A 19,861-nucleotide genomic window follows, 5' to 3' on the forward strand; every position below is an offset into this window, starting at 1 on the left:
GCTTAATTCAAATAAATTCGATACAATTCTAGTTACTCCTGGTGCCTGCCGCCACCGATCTTGGCGAGCGGTATGGTGTCAATGCTGTCGACATCGTTAATATTGTTATTGTCCAGGCTGTTCCGTGATGGCTCCATGGTTGGCAGCAGAGCGTCCTGCTGCTGCTGCGGCCTGCTGGCTACTGACAACTCAGCGGCCCCATACAGGTACGTGGCGCCAATGACCAGTGCGGTGCCGAGCACGAACGGCAAAGTGATGTGGAAGCCAAAGATCCACACGGACGCCAAGCATGACAGAACAATCGATATGCTAGTGGCGAATCCCTTTAGAATATTGTCAGCGTACTTGACAACAACAGCGACAATCAGGCCGCCGACAGCCTGGCACATGATGGCTCCCCAAGTCCACGACGAGTACGCGTGGAAGAATCCGTCGCGCGAGACGCCGGCGCCATCGACAACAAAGACGCCAAACAGCGCCGGCAGCGTTGAGAACAGCGATAGCTGCACGTTGCGCGTCCATAGCGACTTGCGCGACCCCTTGAGCACCTTCTCGAAGTACACGCCGGCCAGGCCCGACAACACACAGGCTGCTAGCACGGCCAGCAGGCCAACGATCGACGACGTGGTTTCCTCTTTTTGATCGCCAGTGGCCGTCGGCATCTGCACCAGCGCGACGCCTGCCGTCAGGCCGACCAGCGCCAGCCACCGCGCTCTGCCCAGTACCGTGCGCAGCAGCACAACAGAGCATAGTGCTGTGGTCAGGATCTTGAGCTGATACGTCACCTGGAACGTCGCCGCGTCCAGTCGGACACCGCCACATACTGCAGATTATTCTGGATCGTGTAGAGCCCTGCTGGAATCAGCATCTTCCAGCTATCACCGCCGAAAACCTCGTATACCAGATGTTTCGCCTTGAACTCGCTGCCGCTTCAACCGCTTGGTTTCGGCTCTCGCTTATTGATATGCCCAGACAGACTGTGAACTTTGTCAGCTCGCTCAGCAGCACTGCTGTTGATGTGTAATAGCGTTCGGTGGTGGATATGACCCGCGAATATCGCATCACTAGGACTAGGATGCTGTTTTGCAGCGTGAGCACCATTAGGGAGACATATTTGAGGGGTATCCCGAAAACCTGCGGTGCCATGTTTGATTATATGTTTTGGTATTAGAGATAGAAAAAGTGGTTTTTGGGAAATAGAGTTTAAGCTGGCTTAGGAAAAAAGATTGATAGATGTGAGAACATGGTGAAGAAATAAACGATTCTTCAAATAAACATAATGAGGTTTTAGGGCACAGCTTATTCTGTAATTAGTTTTCTTTTAATCGTGTGAAAGATCTACCGTCTTGCACTGCATCCATTGCTTTGGGTATTTTTGCTCTATTCGAAAGTGAAAAATACAACGGAGAAATTAAGAGGTTGTGAGAACAGACATGAAGCCAAACGCAAAAAGAAATAAGGCCAGTGATTCAGTTTTATTTTTATTTTTGTTGTTCTGTCCACCATCCCTCTAAAAATAAACAAATAAAACTGTATCATTATTGCGATTAGTAACTGATAAAGCAAACAAAACACACAATATGACAGCATTTATCACCACCGTAGATGGCCTGCAGCCGAGTTTCTCGCCGAGCTTCAGAGCCACTCATACGGAATAAAGTCATTTACGCCCCCCACAACGACAGCCATTGACAAATCATCAGCATCAATTATTAGTTTCGTATCAACCATCCATCTTCTGGACAGCAGCAATAACAACATTAGCGGCAATGCAGTCACTGTGACCTAGACACTGCAGGATACACGGTTGAATCCTTCGGTGTTTGGCCCTGCATGTTGGCCGGCGGTTTGAATCCCTGACTGCGCTTTTATCAGAGCTTAGCCCCGAATTCAATTCTGCTATGCATCGCAGCTTGAGCGCCCGGCTGCTGGCTTTTTCTAATCTGCAGAGCAACAGTGACAGCGACGAGGGTGATGAGAGTGAATGCTTGTGATGTATTTTTGTTTTGTTTGCTTTGAAATACAGTCTGATCCCGTTTTGGCTTGCACCAATCAAAATCAACCATAAAATCAATCAAGCAGCACAGTGCTTTCTTTTTTATTATGTGGAATGGGATGGCTTCCATATGCTGGTCAAAAGAAAAAATAGAGAAAAAATAATAACTGCAAATTTGTAGCTGTGAATGAAACAGGCGGGGGCGAAGGCACTTTGAAATTCTTTTTTTAATTTCTTCCTCTCTTTTAATTTTTTCCCCTTGCTTTCCTCATATAATATTTTTTTGCTCACTTTCTCAATCTAGTTTAAAAGAAGCAAATTTTTTTCGTGACTTTTTTTCTTTAATCTAGCAGATTCATGAGTACTCCAGTTTCCAACGAAAAACCCACTTTGACCGGTTCAAGGATTCATGCTCGCAAGGTAAAGAACGCAAACGAGAAAGCAAGAAAACATGATAGCAATGCACGATATGTGGAAGTCGGGATTTCGATGCGTGGCGAGTTAATTAACGCTCATTTTGGTTCGATTCGCATTGCACTCTCCTGCTAATCTGCCCCCTTATTCCCCTTTTGTTCTACTTTTACATTTGTGTGTAGCGTGACGCAAAGGCCACGGCCAAGTATGAACCAGAAGGTAAGAATCCAGATAAATACTAATGCAAACGCAAACACATTGACACCACAGTCTGCAACTTAAGCTAATCATCAACTCTATGCCCCTGCTGTCTGTTCAACCTCTTTTTTCACAGCTTAGAATTCAGAACTAATATTTTCCAAGTAATTGACCCGATCGCCAAGGACGACTTTGCCAAAATCTCGGCCGCACTCGACACCGCCGGAAACACGCTCGACTACCGCCGCTACGGAGACACGTTTTTCGAAGTTCTCGTCACTGGAGGAATCATCGCGCCAGGAGGCATCATCAAGGATGACGAAACCAAGGGCAAGCTGCCCTTCAGCCTATTCGTGCTTGCCAACAGCACTGACGCAGTGGCGCAGCTCGAGGGCGCCAAGGTCTGGGCCAACCTTATCGTGCGGCTGACGCGGCGCTACAAGTACCTCGAGCGGATCTTTGCCGAGACGGCAGTGCACGTCATCGAGAACATCCACCGGTACTCTGACGCAGACAACCGCATTCTGGCTGTCGGCATGGGCGTGCTCGTGTCGGAGGGCTTCCTGACAATGGACCCGTTCCGCACGTTGCAGAAGGACCATCTGACCAAGGACGGCAGCGCAATGCAGTTCATGACCGAGCTGATGCGCGTGTACCTCAAGGGCAACACGCCAGCGCAGCTCAACAAGCTGCTGGGCAAGGCCAAGATCCGCCTGCTGACCGAGTTCTTCCCGCTTGGCAAGCGTGACACCGAGTGCCTCGTGCGCCACTTTGAGGCCGAGGACATGCCCGAGATCATCGAGCTGCATACTGCCACACAGGCTGTGCTGCAGCGCGACTTTTTGGTTATCGACCTTGTCCGCGCTATCCGCGAGGCCGAGCGCGACGAGGACGACAGCAACAAGGTCGACGTCAAGCTGGTGACCATAGCTAAGAAGGCCATGCGCAAGAACAACTGGGAGGAGCACAACGTCGTTGTGCTGTGCTGGGACGCGCTCATGGCGGCTGTCGAGTGGCCGATCAAGAACGACCAGGTCGAGTCGCTTACCGTCGCGCAGATCAAGAAATACGCCACCCTGCTGGAGGCGTTCACGACTTCGCCAAAGTCCGAGCTGGCACTGCTCAAGCACGTGCAGATGTACTGCTACAGCGAGGCCAGACTGACCAAGGTGTTTGGCAGGATCGTCTTCGAGCTGTACAACGCTGACGTGCTCACCGACTCGGCCATCATCTTCTGGGCCACCAAGGGCATCAGGGCGGAGGGCAAGGAGGACTTTTTGAAGCAGACCGAGGCCCTTGTCAGCAAGCTCGAAGCCCTGGAGGGCTCGGACGACGACGAGTCTGAGGACGAGTCTGACGAGGAGTAGGCGGCTGGCTGATTCGACTATTATTTGGTTAATGTTTTAATAATACATGTCACATTTATGAATGCCTTTTTCTTCTGCGCGTTCGTTTCGTGTCGTTTCATTTTGTTATCTCGCTGTGCTTTGCGGAGACGATGAGAAGAGGCATAAAGAATATTTTTTCACTTTTTGCTCGCCTCACCCAATACCCACACTTTCTCACTCACTCACTCGCTCACTCACTCACTTTCCCTCTTTTCTCTTTTTTTCCACGCATTTCCTTATCGTTTGCATTTACCTTCTCTCTCCCACCTCCAAATCACAAATTCAAATTAGAATGAGCGCCTCTCTCGGCCCCCGGTTCCAGGCGGTCCTGGCGTCCGCATGGATCTCCAAGCGCGAGGCGGCCAAATACGTGCAGGAGTATGTCAAGCGGGTGCAAAAGGCTGACCCTAAGGCCACCGCCGACCCGCTGCCGTTCGCGCCGCCAATCCAGGTCCAAGTACTCGACATCGCGCCGCACGCAGCCTACGAGCCGCTGGACGCAATCAACGGTGGCGAGGACTCGCTCTTCCATGTGCGAAACAAGCAGAACCTGAGCTTCGGCGTCAGCGACGGCGTCGGCGGCTGGAACGAATCTGGCATTGACCCGTCGATCTTTAGCCGCACGCTGACAGCGTACTCGACGAGCATTGCCCAGGAAGCCTTCCTCCTGCACGATTCAGATGAGATCGATCCGCGCGACATCATCCGCCGCGCATTCGCTGGGATGCGCATGGACAGCGTGCCGGCGTACGGCAGCGCCACGGCACTAGCCATGAACCTGTCGCTGGCGTCCGGCCGCCTGCGCACAGCGCAACTGGGCGACTCGACGTACGCCATTCTGGACAGCAAGCAGCAGGCGCGGTTTGTGTCGGCTGAGCAGCAGCACCGCTTCAACATGCCGTTCCAGTTGACCATCCCGCCGCTCAACGACGAAAAGACCGAGGCCGGCGGGTCGCCGTTCTACCGCCCGCGCACGCGCGACGACGAGATGCGCCGGCTAATCGATGAGGATGAGTTTGCTGATCTCGCCGCAGTTGGATTTGACACCCCACTGGACGCGCGCTCGGACGCACACACGATGCACCACGGCGATGTCGTTGTCGCGGCCACCGACGGGCTCTTCGACAACGTGCGTGTCGATGAGGTCGAGAAGCTGGCTGAGAGGTTTATGCAAGCCATCCACAAGACCACTGCCACCGCATTGCCCCCGGGCTCGGAGGATGCTAGGCCCGTGGCTGTGGCCGATTTGTTTGGCGGATTGGCATACAGCGTGGCGGCTCAGGCCGTGGCCAACTACATTCAGGACGACTTGCGGTCGCCGTTTGCCGAGAGAGCAAAGCTCGCCGGTTACTCGTTCACCGGCGGAAAGCCGGATGATGTCACGGTGATGCTGGCGTGGGTCAGAGAGACAGCCAAGGTTGAGGCCGAAGAGAAGATCGCCACCATGTCTGCCAAACTCTAAAATCGAAAGATCAAAGAGCATGGATTGCATTACATGACATGCTTTGTGCTTTTGTTGCTGTTCTATATTAAAATAAACAAAATGAATACACAATCACCTTCACACACCATTAATTGTAAACAACAGAACACAGCTATTGTGAATAGTGCAAATTAACGAGTCGAAAAGAATTGTATTACAAGCGGGAACTACAGAAACCTCCTATTGGGCATACCCGTTTGTCTTTTATACTTTTATACTTTTATAGGTAATCCAAGCTGACTAAATGCCGATTGGCATTGATTCCATCTAGCTCTCGCTTAATAGCTCGACCGAGCTTATGTTATCTGAGTTGCCACAGATATTTCAATTTGGCAAATAAAAAAGAACAGAACATGCGTTTAATATTCCTTCGTCAAAAAAAGTTTATTCATTTAAAACAATATACGCTAGGCAACAACGATCCCATCAATTTAAAATTGTTTATATATGAAATTGTCTCCCAAACCCAAAATACTTTATTAATCTTAAATATGTAGCAACACACAAAAGAAGATAAAAAGCATATATTTAGAGGTTGAGCTTGCTGCGACGCCAGTGACGGCGCTTGGAGTTGTATCTGATCTTGGTATCAGTCTTCAAGCGGAACCACTGAGGCAGAGGACGGTTCTGCTTCTGCTTCTTGCCGATGATGCGCTTGACGCGGAAAGACTTGTTGGACGGCTATGGATATAGAAACCAAACAAAACAGAATATAAATAGGTTAGTTGGTGTTGCCTGTGCGTGTAAAAAATAGTCAGCCACACATATGTGCGCGCTGAAGTGAAGGTTTCTGGCAGAAAGGACCACCGCCATAACTAATAGGCAAAAAGCGATTAGAGACGCTGGGAAAAAAGAGATATACAAGGTCGCTTTGACAAAACCGTATATAAGTGAAACGCACGTTGGTACAAAACGGGATTAACCTCGTACAAAGTCAAGATTTATTCTAAATCCACCGGCACCAACGCTTTAACACACAACGGCACGCCCTTGCGCTTTCTACACAACCACAAAACGCGCATAGGTCCCAGACACAAGTCCAGTAGTAACACCAGAACAAGTGTGACAACACCCAAAAACGCGCAATTTGTAGCTGTATAAAGAAAAAAGTGCCCCATTCCAAATGTCAAATTGAGAGATTTCTGATTTCAAAATTCCAAATTCTCTCCTCTCCCTGCCCGCCTTTAAAATTGCGGGGATTTCCCATCATCCATTCTGCGCATCCATTAGGCGTATCCACGCGCTCTCAAAAAATTAATCGTATCCAACGCACCATCTTTAACGAATCCAAAAAAATTTAGTTAACGAACAACAAAAAATGTCTTGGAAGAGAGGAGGTTTCCCAAACACCCCAAGCGCGGCAAGTGCCTGACAAAACTTCCCCTCCACACACAAACCGCCAAGCTTGAACAAGCCCAAATTTCAACACGTTAAATATACGCGCAAAAAACGCGCCCAATAGAAAAGCCCACACAGAAACGAAAATTGATCGGTCACCGATCATTTTTGCTTTTAAGGTCTCACACAGCCTGTAGACAAGTAGGAAATATTGAAATCCACATATTTTGGCTGTGGCTGTGGCTGTGGGCGAGTAAAAAACATTGAAATTCACAAGCTATTTTTTTGTGGTACTAATGGAATAATATCGTTACCAGCCAAAAAAACGAGTTGAGTTGCATTTCATGGGCAGCAGGCAGTGAGAGGGAAATTTTACATGCGCACACGCACTACGCGCCAGAATCGATGCCAGTTCTTCCTCTTTTGAAACGCATCCATCTAAATAATTAATATTCATTTTTTGGTTGTTATATAATGGCTGCTCCCGTCGCAAAGTCTGGTATCATCTACGGTCCCAACGCTGGCCACATCACCGCCCGCCGCGAGCTGAAGCCCCGCCCCGCTACGGCCAAGTCGGTGAGTATTTTTTTGAATCCATGGATGGATACAGAATCCATGTTTGGGCAAAACGAATCCATTGAGGAAGGGACAACTGCGAAAACAGACGGGTTTTGGAATTACTTGGGGATCGGCAATTTGAAATCTCGAATTTTGATTTTTACGAATTGGTTTATTGAGCGAGTGGAATTTGGGAGGCGGAAGATGGTTGCTCTGTACGCACAAGAGGAGCTGCCACCACTGGACTGGCGGAGTTGATTTGAGCGGACAATAGCAGCCTAATCGCCACTAGGCGCGTCTTTTGTTTTTGTGAAAGAGCTTGTGCTAAGCAAGCCAGAAGCGCTGGCTGTACTGGGCATTGGCTTTTTTCTATTGACCAAAGCAGCAGCAGCCGCTGCGTACGGAACTGGATCGGAAGCAATTCGGATTTATTTTGAACCTTCCAAAGCAACAGCTTCGGCGAGTAGCAGCAGCAACTCTGACAGAACGCAGGTCCAGTTTGAAATACAACTTGAAAAGCACAACCGGCAGCGCACAACCTATTAACTCATACTCAATTCACCTGGCTCCACCCATAACAGTGAAACGGCACAAGTAGCAGCAATTCCTTTGTTCTATGGAAGCAGTTGATCCCCACCTTGTCATTGGCTCTGCTGTCCGTTTACTACGCGAGATCCAGTATAACATAACATTGCAAACGATGATTTTTACTTGGCACTAATTCGTTATTATCTTGTTCTTTATGTCACTTCAACCTTTTTAGAGCAACAAGTCCAAGCACAACACCTTCGTCCGTGACCTGATCCGCGAGGTTGCTGGCTACGCTCCCTATGAGCGCCGCATCATGGAGTTGCTGAAGAACTCCCGCGATAAGCGCGCCCGTAAGCTCGGCAAGAAGCGTCTCGGCACCCTCCGCCGTTCCAAGAGAAAGGTCGATGAGCTGTCGTCCGCCATCGCCGCCGCTCGCCGCCACTAAGCTTAGCTTCTGTGTAATGTAGTAGTTTTGCTAGTTTCCTGCATTTTGTGCTTTGTTTATACCCAACAACATATGAGATGCGCAATTAGTGATTTGATTTATTGAAGCGAGCGACGCTGCGTGCTTGCATTGCGTTGTGTTGTGTTGTGTTGTTACATTTGTTTATTCGATTATTTGTGTAAGCTATACAGTGGTGTATCGTGCGCTCACAGAACAGAACAACACTGCAAAGTCAGACAAACTGCGACAGATAGGTCTCTGCGACGATGCGCGCTCTGGCGTTCAGGCTGAGCTTCATCTCGCTGATCTCCTTATCGACCTCCTCCATGAACTCGATGATAAAGTCGACCAGCTTGTGCTTGTACATCTGCTCGGTGTGGAAGTTTGTCACCAAAAAGCTAATGTCGTATCCCTTGATCGGCACCCGCCTGAGAATGATAAAGTTCTCTGCGCGCATCATCAAGAAGCGCGTAAACTTGTGGGCCAAAATGCGCTCAATGTCGTCGGCCTGCTTGATGCGAATGCTGATGCGCACCGAGTTGATGCTGCCCTCGATCAGAACCTGCTCGTTCTCGTTGCGACTCACAACCAGCGGGTTGAGCAGTACCTCCTTTGTGTTGCCGGCCTCGACCTCGGGCACGTTGTGCTTCTCGACGATCTGGGACGCAAAGTTGTCCAGGCATAGCGCTGCTGTCAATGTCGAGCGCACGGCGTTCAGGTACGGGCGAGCGTGTTTGACTATGGAAGGCGGGACGAATATCAAAATATAAAGAGAAAAGTTTATATTTATCAGGTCAATTCAATTCAATCGTCTTTTCTCTCTCTCACCCACTTTCGCAATTTGTTCATAATTCCGGCTCTTCCATCTTGGGAAATGCTTACCATCTTGTATGGTCTGTTATTAGTCTTATTATTTTTAAGAGGAATTCGCTAGAAACAACGGAATGTGTGGTATTTGCGTGGCTGGCCAAAACTCAGATGGGACGAGAAACAATATATATATATAAAAAGAGAAATTTAGAAGAGTTGTTACAATCGAGAGAAAAGGGGAACACGTAACAAGAAAAAAATGAACGAGAGAACCTGGGGAAAACAAGTGTGGAAAAATTCAAAGCATAAAGCCGTTAATTTTCATTTTCATTTACATTCTGTTGTCGTTGTTGTTGTCAATACCAAATTCAAGATCAATTTCCAATGCTTTTTTCGTTTTCCGCTTCTCTCTTTCCCCCCTCACCCTTCTGAGCGAGGAATGAGGAACGTGCGCGTAATTATATTTAATGCGTAATCATAATCAGCCCGCTTCTTAATTTTCAAACACGTAAAAAAATTATTTTTTCCTTACTTTTTTCACTATGTCTGCTGGTAAACAATTTGTGCTGCTGCTTGGGCACAAGTATTTATTTACGCATTCTTCTTCTCCCACCCATCCCCCGTTTCAACATACTGTTTGTGTCTCTTTGCTTTATTTTTCACTTTTTGTTCATTCGTCTCGGTATAAAAAATTTATACTTTGTTCACCCTGTAATTTAGCCTTCAACATACCCAAAACGATTGATTAATAATGGAGGCCTGTGGTATTTGGGGTCTGAGGATCCTTCCCAACAAGACCTACTCGCAAACCGTCGATGCGGCTTTCCGCCTCACCAACGTAAGTACTTGAACCAATACGTTTGAATTCAAATAGACCCGACTTTATGTTTATTTTATTTGTTGGCTAAATTCTACAAACACGAAAAAATGTTGTAACAATTCACTGTGTAGGCCGCGTTCACCACCACCGTTGCGAATGCCTCGAGCCGCACGTCTGTGGTTCTGACCATTGACAAGAAGGCCAGCTTTGTTCTGTGCTCTTTGACTCCGGGCGTCATCGAACAGCAGCCCTTGACATACCTTCCTGGAGGGCGAGGTCATCACCTTGGAGACCCAGGGTGACAACGAGATTGACCTTACGGGCAACTTTGTCTATGACCCGAGAACGACTCGGACGATGAGGGTGAGGACTCGATGAGGACTACTCTGGCGAAGAGGGCACCGACATTGATCTCAGCACGCTCGACGCCGACCAGATCCAGGAGCTCATCAAGCTTGGCTATCTCAACCCCGAGGACGCGTTGGAAAACGGAGATGATTCCGACGAGGAGTATGACTCGGAGGATGCCGAGACCGACGGTCGTATTCGCGAGATCACCGATGAGGAGGAGGCTGAGCTTGTTGAGGAGGTTGTTGAGGAGCCCCCGGTTAAGGAGGTGAAGATCAAGAAGCAGGCTGATAAGAAGCGCAAGGCTGAGGAGGAGGCTGAGAAGAAGGCGAGGAGGCTACGTCGAAGAAGGCCAAGCTGGCTGAGAAGAAGGCCAAGCAGGAGGCTGAGAAGAAGGCCAAGCAGGAGGCTGAGAAGAAGGCCAAGCAGGAGGCTGAGAAGAAGGCCAAGGCTGAGGCTGAGAAGCCCAAGGCTGAGGCCGAGAAGAAGGCCAAGTCCAATGTCCGCGAGGTTGGCGGTGTCATGGTCGAGACCCAGAAGGAGGGTGAGGGCGCGGAGCCAAGAACGGACAGCGCGTCGCCATGTACTACATCGGCAAGCTGACCAGCGGCAAGGTCTTTGACCAGAACACCAAGGGCAAGCCCTTCTGGTTCCGCCTGGGCGCCGGCGAGGTCATCAAGGGCTGGGACAAGGGTATCCTCGGCATGAAGCGCGGCGGCGAGCGTCGTCTGACCATCCCCGCCAGCATGGCCTACGGCAAGCGCGGCGCTCCCCCAGATATTCCCGGCAACGCCACCCTGGTCTTTGACATCCGTTTGATTGACTTTAAGTGATCCCCGTATGTTTTATTTATATTTTCCTCATTACAAATTGATTGTCTTTTTTCCTATGCGACAATACCAAAAAAAAGTATCAATTTATTTATTTGCTCTGTTATCGAGAAAGAAAAAAGGGACTGCTGTTGTGTCTACATTTTGTCAATAATACAAAATAATAACAACAAAATGAATTAGGAGGAAAAGTACAGCGATGCCACAGCGGCAGCCAGTATGCCAGTGACTGCGGCGGTCTCCAAAGCCAGCTGGCCAGCCTCGGCTCTGGTAAACCCACGCTCTTTGTTTTGTTCGGACTCGTTGCTCGGTGCATTGCTTGCGCCGCTATGCTTGCTTGGCCGCGCTGCCTTCCACAGCATGCTCTTCCACTTCCAACTCGAATCAGCGCTGCGTTGTCTCTGTGCCGCTGCAGCATGCGAGTAGTACATGTCGAGCTCCGAATCGCTGTAACCGCCGTCGTCGCCAGCAAGAACCGAAGCAATAAGGCCATTTTCAGCAGCGCCTCGTGGCAGCGTGGATGATGACGACAGCATTGGTAATGGCGAGCCCAAAAGACGATCAGCAGTCGCGCTCATCTCGGCCTCCTGCCTGGTGGCAATCACGCCCAGGGCGGCAGTGACGTTGGCCAAGTGGCCGGCAACGCCCGCAATGCTGCGCTCATGCTCAGCCTGGCGCTGCAACATACCCTGGGCAAAATCGTCAATCCTCGCTTGTTGGTCGCCAATCGCTGCAGTCAGCTTCTCGTCGACGCCGGCGACGATCTTGCGCCTCTTGCGCGGCTCAAAAATGGCCTGAGCCATAAACAGCGCCAGTATATTCATAAACAGCACGGCCCAAGTGCCGTACGTACTTGCACGGCGTATTTTATCGCTCCAAATCTGCTCCTCATGGTACCGCTCCCTGATAGTCTCCACCAACTGATCGTACCGCCGATCAACCAGCGCCTCGGCTCTTTGAGGCTCTCGCTGGCAGACAACTCGGTCATCTCCGCCTGGTGCTCGTCCTTGTAGAGACCGGTGAAGCGAGCAACATCGTCTTCGTTCCACAGGTGCTTACGCTGCAAGAGGCTGTTAATCTCGCGTTGGTTCGCAATGCGCTCCTGCACGGTGCGCGCGTGCAGCTCCTTTATCTTGTCCAAGTCGTGGCGCGCAGCTTTGAATTTGGAGCCGGATTCTTCCACTTTGGTTTTGAGATCGAAGATGCGGTTGTATCCGGTCATCTGGTTGAGCGCTTTGCCTAGCCATGTCATCCAGTCGTCGTCCTTTGGTAGCCCACGGATCTGGCTGAGCGTCTGGCGGCTTGACTCTACTGCTCGGCCAAAGGCGCCGCTCATTATACGGTCTGTTGCTGAGCCCTTTGTGTCCGCAGCGCCGGTGCTGGTTTGCCTCGTGCTGGCGGTGGCAGCAAAGTGGCGCAACCAGCGCAGAATGCTATCGCTCGCCTGCGAACTCTTTAACCAAATATTGGATGTTCTTTCTGGCGCTGGTCCCGCATCGCCTTCGCTAAGAGAATCGGCCGTGTGGCTCTTTGACTTCGCGTCCGGATCATTCAATCGACTGTTATTTTTGGCCTCCCTCAGCCGAACCATCAGAGGTTCATGGGCTGGTGCCATTTTGGCGGCGGCAAGTATATAATGTTTAGCGGCACAAGAGCTGTTACTGTATTGTTGCTCTTTATCTGTGGGTCATTGGCCGATGATAGTCCGATTGATCGGGCATGGTCGGGCTCGAGGATTCTTTGAAGCACTGACTCTACGGGCTCCCTGTCTTTACTGCCACAGTTTTCGGATATTGATTGCGGCTGCGGCTGCGGCTGAGATTGAGATTGGAGGCTCTGGAGGTGATACGGAGGTTGAGTACTTGAAGATCCCTGCTGCTGCTGTTGCTGTGGTGTTCCTGACACTGTAGCGGTATTGTGGTGTAAAGACAACCAGAGCTGATATGGCTCGTCGAGCGGCGACAACTGTCATTTCGAAAGGAGGCGGGGTACTGGTATTTTAAACCAGGGGGTAGTATTGTTGCTGATAGAATAAAGCGACAAAAAAGAAATATGGAAATAAATGTGCAAAGGGAGAAGAACAAAGTCGACGAATTCCAAAAAAGGACAAGGATAAACGCAGGCAGCTGAATATCGAAAACCTTGGGATCAAAAAGGTAGTGCACAGTGGGGGAAGGATGACCGAGTGGAATTGCCCCTTCCCCCTCCTCACACACATACATGCACAAGCGCGCGATCAAATCGGATCAGTGGTTTATTTTTCAATGGTTTTTTGAGCACTTTGTCTTTTTTGCTTCTTTTTATCTTTTCATTTGTCGTGAAATTTCTGTAATTATTATTATTTTCTAAATTTACGCGCAAACACACATAAATACATAAAAATGGTTTTCAACGCGATTCGCAAGGCTACGTTTGACCAGCCGTTTGCCGTTTGGGGCCTGGCACTTGGATTCACAGGTACGACATTCGAAAAAGAAATAAACTGAGGGGAGGAATTAAAGGGTGAAATCGATTCTGACTGGCGGAAGTGAAGAGCAATGAGCAATGGACAATGAACAATGTACAATAGGCAATTTGGCACTAGCAAAGTCGACAAAAGAAGAAATATAAATATTACTGAGACGCTGACAAAATGAATTGTTTTTCTACATTTGTAATGTTTGTAGGACCGCTGCTGATGCTGACTGTGCCTCCTCTTCGGCAGAAGCTGGGATACCAGGCGCCAACGCTGTCCCTGAGAACTATCCTTGTAAGTACAAATAACTTGACTGTAATGCTGTCTTTTTGTTTACATTGCTTTATTCTGGCACGTGTATATTTATGCTGAAAGAAAAGCCTTGAATATTTTTTGCTTATCTGTTTTTCTGTTTGTAGTGCCGAACCGTGCTAGACGCGCCACCTCGGGCTTTGAGGACTAAGTGGATGGTACGCGAAAACAGTGCGGTCTGGTTTTTTTGGTAACCAGAGGCTGTGCGTGAGAACGAATCGTACTATTTTATTACAATCGAATTTTTCTTCTGCTTTCCTTTAGTCAGTACATTTTCATCTTTAGCAACAATAATTACCAAATGATAAAGTGACAAAGTGGCAGAACGGCACTTGAGAAGAGAAAGTGGGGCTTGGGTGCATGCTGCATATAACAGATGAAATGACATTCTTGTTTGTTGGGATATCAGATATGCAATACACTATTGAAAATGAATGTTGGAATTTCCAGACATTTATAGTGAAAGTTCAGATTTTTAAGCGGGGAATTTTTAAACACTGTTTCTTGCGCAAGAAGACACCGTTTGAGTCGGCTGAAGTTGAGTGAGTCTACAGCGACACCCGAGACTTTGCTCAAGCCCGAGCCTAAGCCCAAGCGGGTGTGCAAGAATCAATCTGACCCTGCTTCTCTTCAAAAGAAGCAGCGAACTGATTAGTATCGTCAACCATAGTGGTCTATTGCCACTAGTTTCTAAACACTTTGTCTGGGGGGAAGGATGTCGGTTTGAAGCATATTTGCAGCCTCATTATTTTATTTTAATGTAATGTTGCGCAGACTGAAGATATGGAAGCAGATGTTGAGGTCGAGAACCGCGAAACAAGTTCCCACCTGCGCGCTGATCGATAGGACGCTAATTGGATAATGCAGGTGTAAATCAGGGAGGCATCACACTGATGCCCAAACATGCCCCCCATCCTGTAATGCACACGCATAAGCGTACACGCACGAAAACCACAACATCGACTTGCCAAGATACCGGTCTACTCGCAGAAGATCCAGTTCTCACCAACGGAGCGCACAATGGACAATGTGCACGACAAAGGCGACTGGGAACATATATAAGATGAGGCTGGCCCCTAGTAGTACTTTAGAAACATCAGTAATAAAACCTTTTATAAAATCACCCCTAACTTTTAACACTAGACAACTAGTGCTCCTCACACCCCCCTCTTACTATAACAAAATTTATTACTCGCTTACATACATAAAACAAAACAAAAACACAACAATGTCCGTCAGGTCAGACGTGACAATGCAGACTGCAATTCACCCCATACCTCCTGCCACTGCCCCTACTGCCCCTACTGCCCAGCTGACTACCACCTCCTCTGCCCAGACCCCAGCCAAGGCTGCCAAAGAGGAGCTGGACCTGCTCCGAGACTATGCCAAGCGGTTCAATGGCGAAGATATCGGAAATCCAACCAAGCAGTGGATTGCAGGGATCCAAGAGACAATCAACTTCATCTTTACCCGCACTCCTGCAGTAATGATTGTCACAGCACTCCAAAAGCTGCTTGACGGACAAGCTGCCAGACGCATGGGCACCCTAGACGTGAACACACCAGAAGAGTTCTTTGAGAAGCTCCTTGAATGCATCCCGCAAGCAGACTTTGTGGCCAAGGCACACAGCATCGCTGCTGGAGGCCCAGCCAAGGCCTTCAAGAACATCCCTGCAGTGGACAGGGTCAACTATGCGCGCAGGCTCTACAAGGCCATGGGTGGTGGCGACTATGCTGCAGTCACTATCTCACGCCTAGTACATGGCCTTGACACCCGCTCCTGGGCATGTACAGGAAGTGCGCCCAATGATGTCACTGCTGAGACCCTCCTGGACCGACTCAAGGCATTCGAGACAGTCCACAAGATAACCCTACTTTCATATGGCAACAATGACCCAAAAGCCTGAGCGGCTTGGGTATCAGTTACACTATTGGGACAATAAATATGTTTAACTCTACTCAGGCCGCCCTGTGCCATTTTACGAAAATACCCGGTTTCCGCGCACATAATAAGCCAGCAATGGCTGTAGCCGACAATGGCGCTGCTGTCAGCCTGGTCACCATGGCTGCTGCCAAGCGGTTGAAGCTGCGTATCCGCACCAACTCGAGGCCAGACCTGTTCCCCATCTGGTCAGACAAGGCATACCAGAGCATTGGGCGGGCCACCGTCTGCCTGCAGGTCGAGGGTGGCCCAAAGTTCTGGGACGATGCAGTCGTTGTCGACATGAAGGTGCCATGGGAGCTGCTGGTGTCAAACCATGCCCAAGAGGGCCTGGGCATCCGCCTCATGACCCCAGCAATGCGCCGACGCCTTAAGGGCACAGAACGCACCCCTGACCACCCAGACAAACTTCCCGATGGTCCCCGTGCTGTACGCGACTCGGATTATGACACTATGCCAGACCCCACAGTGGCACAAGACCCGCAGATGTTCCCACTAATGGACGGCCCGCCTGATGCGCCCCCGATCAAGGAACCAGTTGTCTCACGCCCAATGCGGGCACGACTAGGCCTACCAACTGGCTATTTTGTTGAAGCGCGCGATGCCGACTTCCACAAGTGGGATGCACTGTATCCAGCAGTGACGACGGAAAATGTTGCTAGCCGCACAACGGATCAGTGCACCACGGACGAGCTCCACAAATCCCTGCTAAAGACCCTTATGACTGCTGCTGGCGCCCTACGTGAGTACCCGAGTGGCTGCCCGCCGCCAGCAGCCTATGCGCCCATCCGACCCCCAATGCGCACAAACGCGTGCCCCCTGTACACCGTCCAACACACACTCAGCGAGCCTGCTCACAAGGCCCGAAACTCTTTCGTTGCCAACCGGCTCAAGTATGGAATAGACGGTCCATCGGTTGCATTCGCCCAGGTCCCTGTGTTCTCCAAAGTTAAGCCGAACTCGACGGACAGGCGTGTGCTGTTCGACGACTCAGCAAACAACTCGTTACATATGCTGAGCGTTGGAATGCAGCTGCCGACGCCAGTCGAGCGCATTATGTTCCTGCGTGATGCCAAGCTGATCTCGTCAGTTGACATGGCATCGTTCTTTACGCAGCTGCGCCTGGCAGAGGACGTCGCAGACTTCTGGACCTATGACGGGGGCAGCGCAGGCAAGGTACGCAACCTACGCATGGTGCAGGGAAACTCCGAATCCCCTGCCATTGCCCAGGCCTTCCTGACCCATGTTCTGTCCGGCGTGCCAGAGCTGCGGCCACGTCTGATGGTCTACATTGATAATGTTTACCTAAAGTCGACCACCGGCAATGAGACTGATCACATCCACGATATAGGGCTGTTTGCTCGGTGTCTGGCCCGTGCGAATGTCACGATTAACATGTCCAAATCACTGTGGTGCGCGACTACAGGCGTAGAGATCTTGGGGCGTCGGTGGTCCGCCGACCGGACATGGCAGGCCTTTGACCACCGAGTGGAAACAATGCGAGCACTGGAGATGCCGACGACGGTCGCAGGCATCCGGCGTCTGTGCGGCGGCATTAACGCAATTGCAGAGCATATGGAATGGATCCAGATCATCCTAGCTCCCTTCTACCAGATGGTGGGCAAGACGCGGTTGACGAAAGACGACATCAGATCACTACAGGAGCCCTGGCATGCGCTTAAGCAGGCACTGCTCGACGTTCGACACCTCTACATACCCCCGCCTGGAGCACCGCTGGTACTGCGCACTGATGCTGCGGGCGCCGGTGTGGGTGCCGTGCTACTGGCCCAGCGCTCTGACGACCCTGAGGACCTGGCGCCGGTATGCTACTTCTCACGGGCATTTGGAGGCATGCAAGGGAGGAAACACTCAACCTGGCGCGAGGCGTGCGCTGTGTACGAAGCTGTGAAGCACTTCTATGCGTACCTTGATGGGTGTGCAAACTTGAGGATCGAAACGGACTGCGGCACGGTGGTCTCGCTGTTCGCGCACAAGACCACCAACGACGCCGACCCCCTGGCGCAATTCAAGCTTGGCCTCAGCGAGCTTGGCATAAAGAAGCACATGATCGTCCACCGCCCTGGAGAACTGCAGCAGACCGCCGACTGGCTATCACGCGCAAAAGAGTTCCTGCGCCCGCAAAAGAAAAAGACACTGGGCAATGTAGATGATGATGAGGTAAACACCCTTGTCAACCCAGCGACCGAGACAGTTGGGGGCGAGTATGTCTACACAATTGGCGCCATGGATTTCGAGGGCGACCAATTCACACGCGAATCAAATGGCGAGAGGGTGGCCTATTGCATCGGGGCCTTTGCAGCAGTAACCCCAATCGTCTATGCCAATGGCGACGAGCCCGACGCACTTCCCAACGGCGGCACCATGAGGAACAACCCCATGACCGCCGCTGCCCCCATGCAAACTATAGCGGCCCGTACACGCTCAGCCAACCGAGCGCAGACCATCCAGCAGACCAAGCCCCAGCGCAAGGCAAGCAACCCCGTCCTCGGCCAGGCCACAATGCCGCAGACGGCCCATACAACGCCCCCTGTGAGCGGGGCTCGTAAGCGCGGCAGGCCACGGCGTGAGGGACAGACCATCACTGCATCAACTTCACCCACACCCCCAGCAGACCTGCCTCGCAAGCGTGGCCGTCCCAGGCGTAAGCCAGTGGAGGCGCCAGCAGCAGCTACGGTGACTCCAGACGTACCACAGGCCAAATCCCCGGCAGCAGAGCCCCCAGTGGCGACGCGGCGTGGGCGCGGTAGACCCAGACGCAGTGCACAGACAACAGACATGGCACCCGAGCAGGAGCCGGCATTGCCGGTGGCGCTCAACACACCCGTCCGGCACAAGCGCGGCAGACTGAGGCATGCCGTACAGGGGGCAACAGTTACCCCCACCCCTGCGCCCGAGCCGACCCCTATGCCTGCACCTGACCCAGCTACTACCCTGCCCGTGGCGCCGACACCGGCATCCATGAGCCAGCAGTTCGCAAGAATCGCGTCTGCGCTAGAGGACTTACCGAATGTCGCGGACTTTCTGCACTGCCAGGATGACGATGCTGAGATCCAGTCCTGGATCAAGCTGTGCAAACAACGCGAGGCACTCAACGGTCCGACAACTCCCGAATACAATGTCGTCAGCAAGAAGGCCTTGCGTGACGGGCGATTGTACGCTCTGGCCCCCAGTGACACGCCCGGGCCAGTAGGCATGTGGGTGCCCATACTGACGCGTGAGGCGGCGCGAGACTTTGTACGCAAGGCACACCAGGCCCTGGCACACGCTGGGTACAAGCGGACCCTCGACTTCGTGCGCGAGCTGATTACATGTCCGGGCCTGGGCACAGTGGTAGAAAGTCTGACAAAGTGCTGTCACACCTGCCAGATGACAGCGATCCAGAAAAAGTCACACACACCCAAGATCATGTCGTACATTGCAAAGCCGCTCGAACATGTCTACATCGACTTGCTACACATTGGGGACAGAGGAGAAGCACCTCAGGATGCGTTAGTAGCAGTTGACAGTGCGAGCGGGTTCATGCAGATCTATGCAGTGGACGACACAACAACAGCAACACTCACCGATGTCCTTGAGAGCGAGTGGTTTGGCACCTACGGAAAGCCAAAATATCTCACGTCGGACAACGGCCCGCAGCTCGTGTCCCATGACTTTGAGGACTTCCTGAGCAGGGAGGGCGTGACGCACATCACAACCGCCCAGTACCATGCTCAGTCTGACTTGGCTGAGGCCGCAGTCAAGAAATTCAAGCAGTCATTGCGATGCTGTTTCACCGATCAGCCGGACGAGGAGGGCTGGACGCAGCACATCCCGCGCATTGTAGCTGCACACGCCTGTACGCGCTCGGAGGCCATCGCCAACACCCCGGCGGCAGTTTTCTTCGGCGAGCCTGCGGTGCGTGTAGCGACAGCATACGCCCAGTTCCCTGAGGGTGAGAGCCCCCCCAGTGAGGAGGAGATCACCGAGATGATAC

General features: G+C 51.2%; 9 protein-coding genes across 9 annotated transcripts; 5 read left to right on the plus strand and 4 right to left on the minus strand.

Annotated features, from left to right (window-relative positions):
- Nucleotides 1-32: 32 nt before the first annotated feature.
- Nucleotides 33-1,146, minus strand: BX661DRAFT_200878 (nucleotide-sugar transporter-domain-containing protein; the record flags this gene model as incomplete). The annotated part of the gene is made up of 3 exons (XM_051538458.1): nucleotides 33-785; nucleotides 815-929; nucleotides 986-1,146. The coding sequence occupies 3 exons, from the start codon at nucleotides 1,144-1,146 to the stop codon at nucleotides 33-35; spliced, it is 1,029 nt and encodes a 342-aa protein (XP_051388778.1).
- A 1,222-nt stretch (nucleotides 1,147-2,368) lies between these two features.
- BX661DRAFT_125514 (uncharacterized protein) lies at nucleotides 2,369-3,957 on the plus strand (the record flags this gene model as incomplete). The annotated part of the gene is made up of 3 exons (XM_051532450.1): nucleotides 2,369-2,416; nucleotides 2,593-2,629; nucleotides 2,750-3,957. Coding segments are annotated over 3 exons (1,293 nt in total), but the record flags the coding sequence as incomplete, so codon positions are not given.
- A 117-nt stretch (nucleotides 3,958-4,074) lies between these two features.
- On the plus strand, nucleotides 4,075-5,861 carry BX661DRAFT_188859 (phosphatase 2C-like domain-containing protein). The gene has a single exon (XM_051537490.1). The coding sequence runs from the start codon at nucleotides 4,289-4,291 to the stop codon at nucleotides 5,456-5,458; it is 1,170 nt and encodes a 389-aa protein (XP_051388780.1). The 5' UTR covers nucleotides 4,075-4,288; the 3' UTR covers nucleotides 5,459-5,861.
- Nucleotides 5,845-6,877, minus strand: BX661DRAFT_188860 (ribosomal protein L39e). Its single transcript, XM_051537491.1, has 2 exons — nucleotides 6,753-6,877; nucleotides 5,845-6,160 (listed from the first exon to the last, which is right to left on the minus strand). Exons 1-2 carry the CDS (start codon nucleotides 6,753-6,755, stop codon nucleotides 6,008-6,010), a joined length of 156 nt encoding a protein of 51 aa, XP_051388781.1. The 5' UTR covers nucleotides 6,756-6,877; the 3' UTR covers nucleotides 5,845-6,007.
- A 414-nt stretch (nucleotides 6,878-7,291) lies between these two features.
- Nucleotides 7,292-8,351, plus strand: BX661DRAFT_146582 (ribosomal protein L36e; the record flags this gene model as incomplete). The annotated part of the gene is made up of 2 exons (XM_051533180.1): nucleotides 7,292-7,393; nucleotides 8,139-8,351. The coding sequence occupies 2 exons, from the start codon at nucleotides 7,292-7,294 to the stop codon at nucleotides 8,349-8,351; spliced, it is 315 nt and encodes a 104-aa protein (XP_051388782.1).
- Nucleotides 8,352-8,583: 232 nt separating this feature from the next.
- On the minus strand, nucleotides 8,584-9,793 carry BX661DRAFT_200883 (putative actin related protein 2/3 complex subunit 4; the record flags this gene model as incomplete). Its single annotated transcript, XM_051538459.1, has 2 exons — nucleotides 8,584-9,089; nucleotides 9,775-9,793. The coding sequence occupies 2 exons, from the start codon at nucleotides 9,791-9,793 to the stop codon at nucleotides 8,584-8,586; spliced, it is 525 nt and encodes a 174-aa protein (XP_051388783.1).
- On the plus strand, nucleotides 9,705-11,241 carry BX661DRAFT_188865 (uncharacterized protein). The gene is given in 7 exon segments (XM_051537492.1): nucleotides 9,705-9,999; nucleotides 10,113-10,214; nucleotides 10,252-10,311; nucleotides 10,326-10,344; nucleotides 10,377-10,597; nucleotides 10,678-10,873; nucleotides 10,888-11,241. The coding sequence occupies 7 exon segments, from the start codon at nucleotides 9,913-9,915 to the stop codon at nucleotides 11,160-11,162; spliced, it is 960 nt and encodes a 319-aa protein (XP_051388784.1). The 5' UTR covers nucleotides 9,705-9,912; the 3' UTR covers nucleotides 11,163-11,241.
- On the minus strand, nucleotides 11,242-13,286 carry BX661DRAFT_188866 (Mdm33 family-domain-containing protein). Its single transcript, XM_051537493.1, is given in 4 exon segments — nucleotides 11,242-12,113; nucleotides 12,137-12,732; nucleotides 12,810-12,995; nucleotides 13,009-13,286. 4 exon segments carry the CDS (start codon nucleotides 13,129-13,131, stop codon nucleotides 11,339-11,341), a joined length of 1,680 nt encoding a protein of 559 aa, XP_051388785.1. The 5' UTR covers nucleotides 13,132-13,286; the 3' UTR covers nucleotides 11,242-11,338.
- Nucleotides 13,287-13,434: 148 nt separating this feature from the next.
- BX661DRAFT_69666 (uncharacterized protein) lies at nucleotides 13,435-14,203 on the plus strand. The gene is made up of 3 exons (XM_051539424.1): nucleotides 13,435-13,616; nucleotides 13,826-13,908; nucleotides 14,034-14,203. The coding sequence occupies exons 1-3, from the start codon at nucleotides 13,541-13,543 to the stop codon at nucleotides 14,118-14,120; spliced, it is 246 nt and encodes an 81-aa protein (XP_051388786.1). The 5' UTR covers nucleotides 13,435-13,540; the 3' UTR covers nucleotides 14,121-14,203.
- Nucleotides 14,204-19,861: the final 5,658 nt, after the last annotated feature.

This window comes from Kickxella alabastrina, assembly GCF_025024165.1.
Source record: "Kickxella alabastrina strain RSA 675 chromosome Unknown BX661scaffold_34, whole genome shotgun sequence".
NCBI lineage: Eukaryota > Fungi > Kickxellomycota > Kickxellomycetes > Kickxellales > Kickxellaceae > Kickxella > Kickxella alabastrina.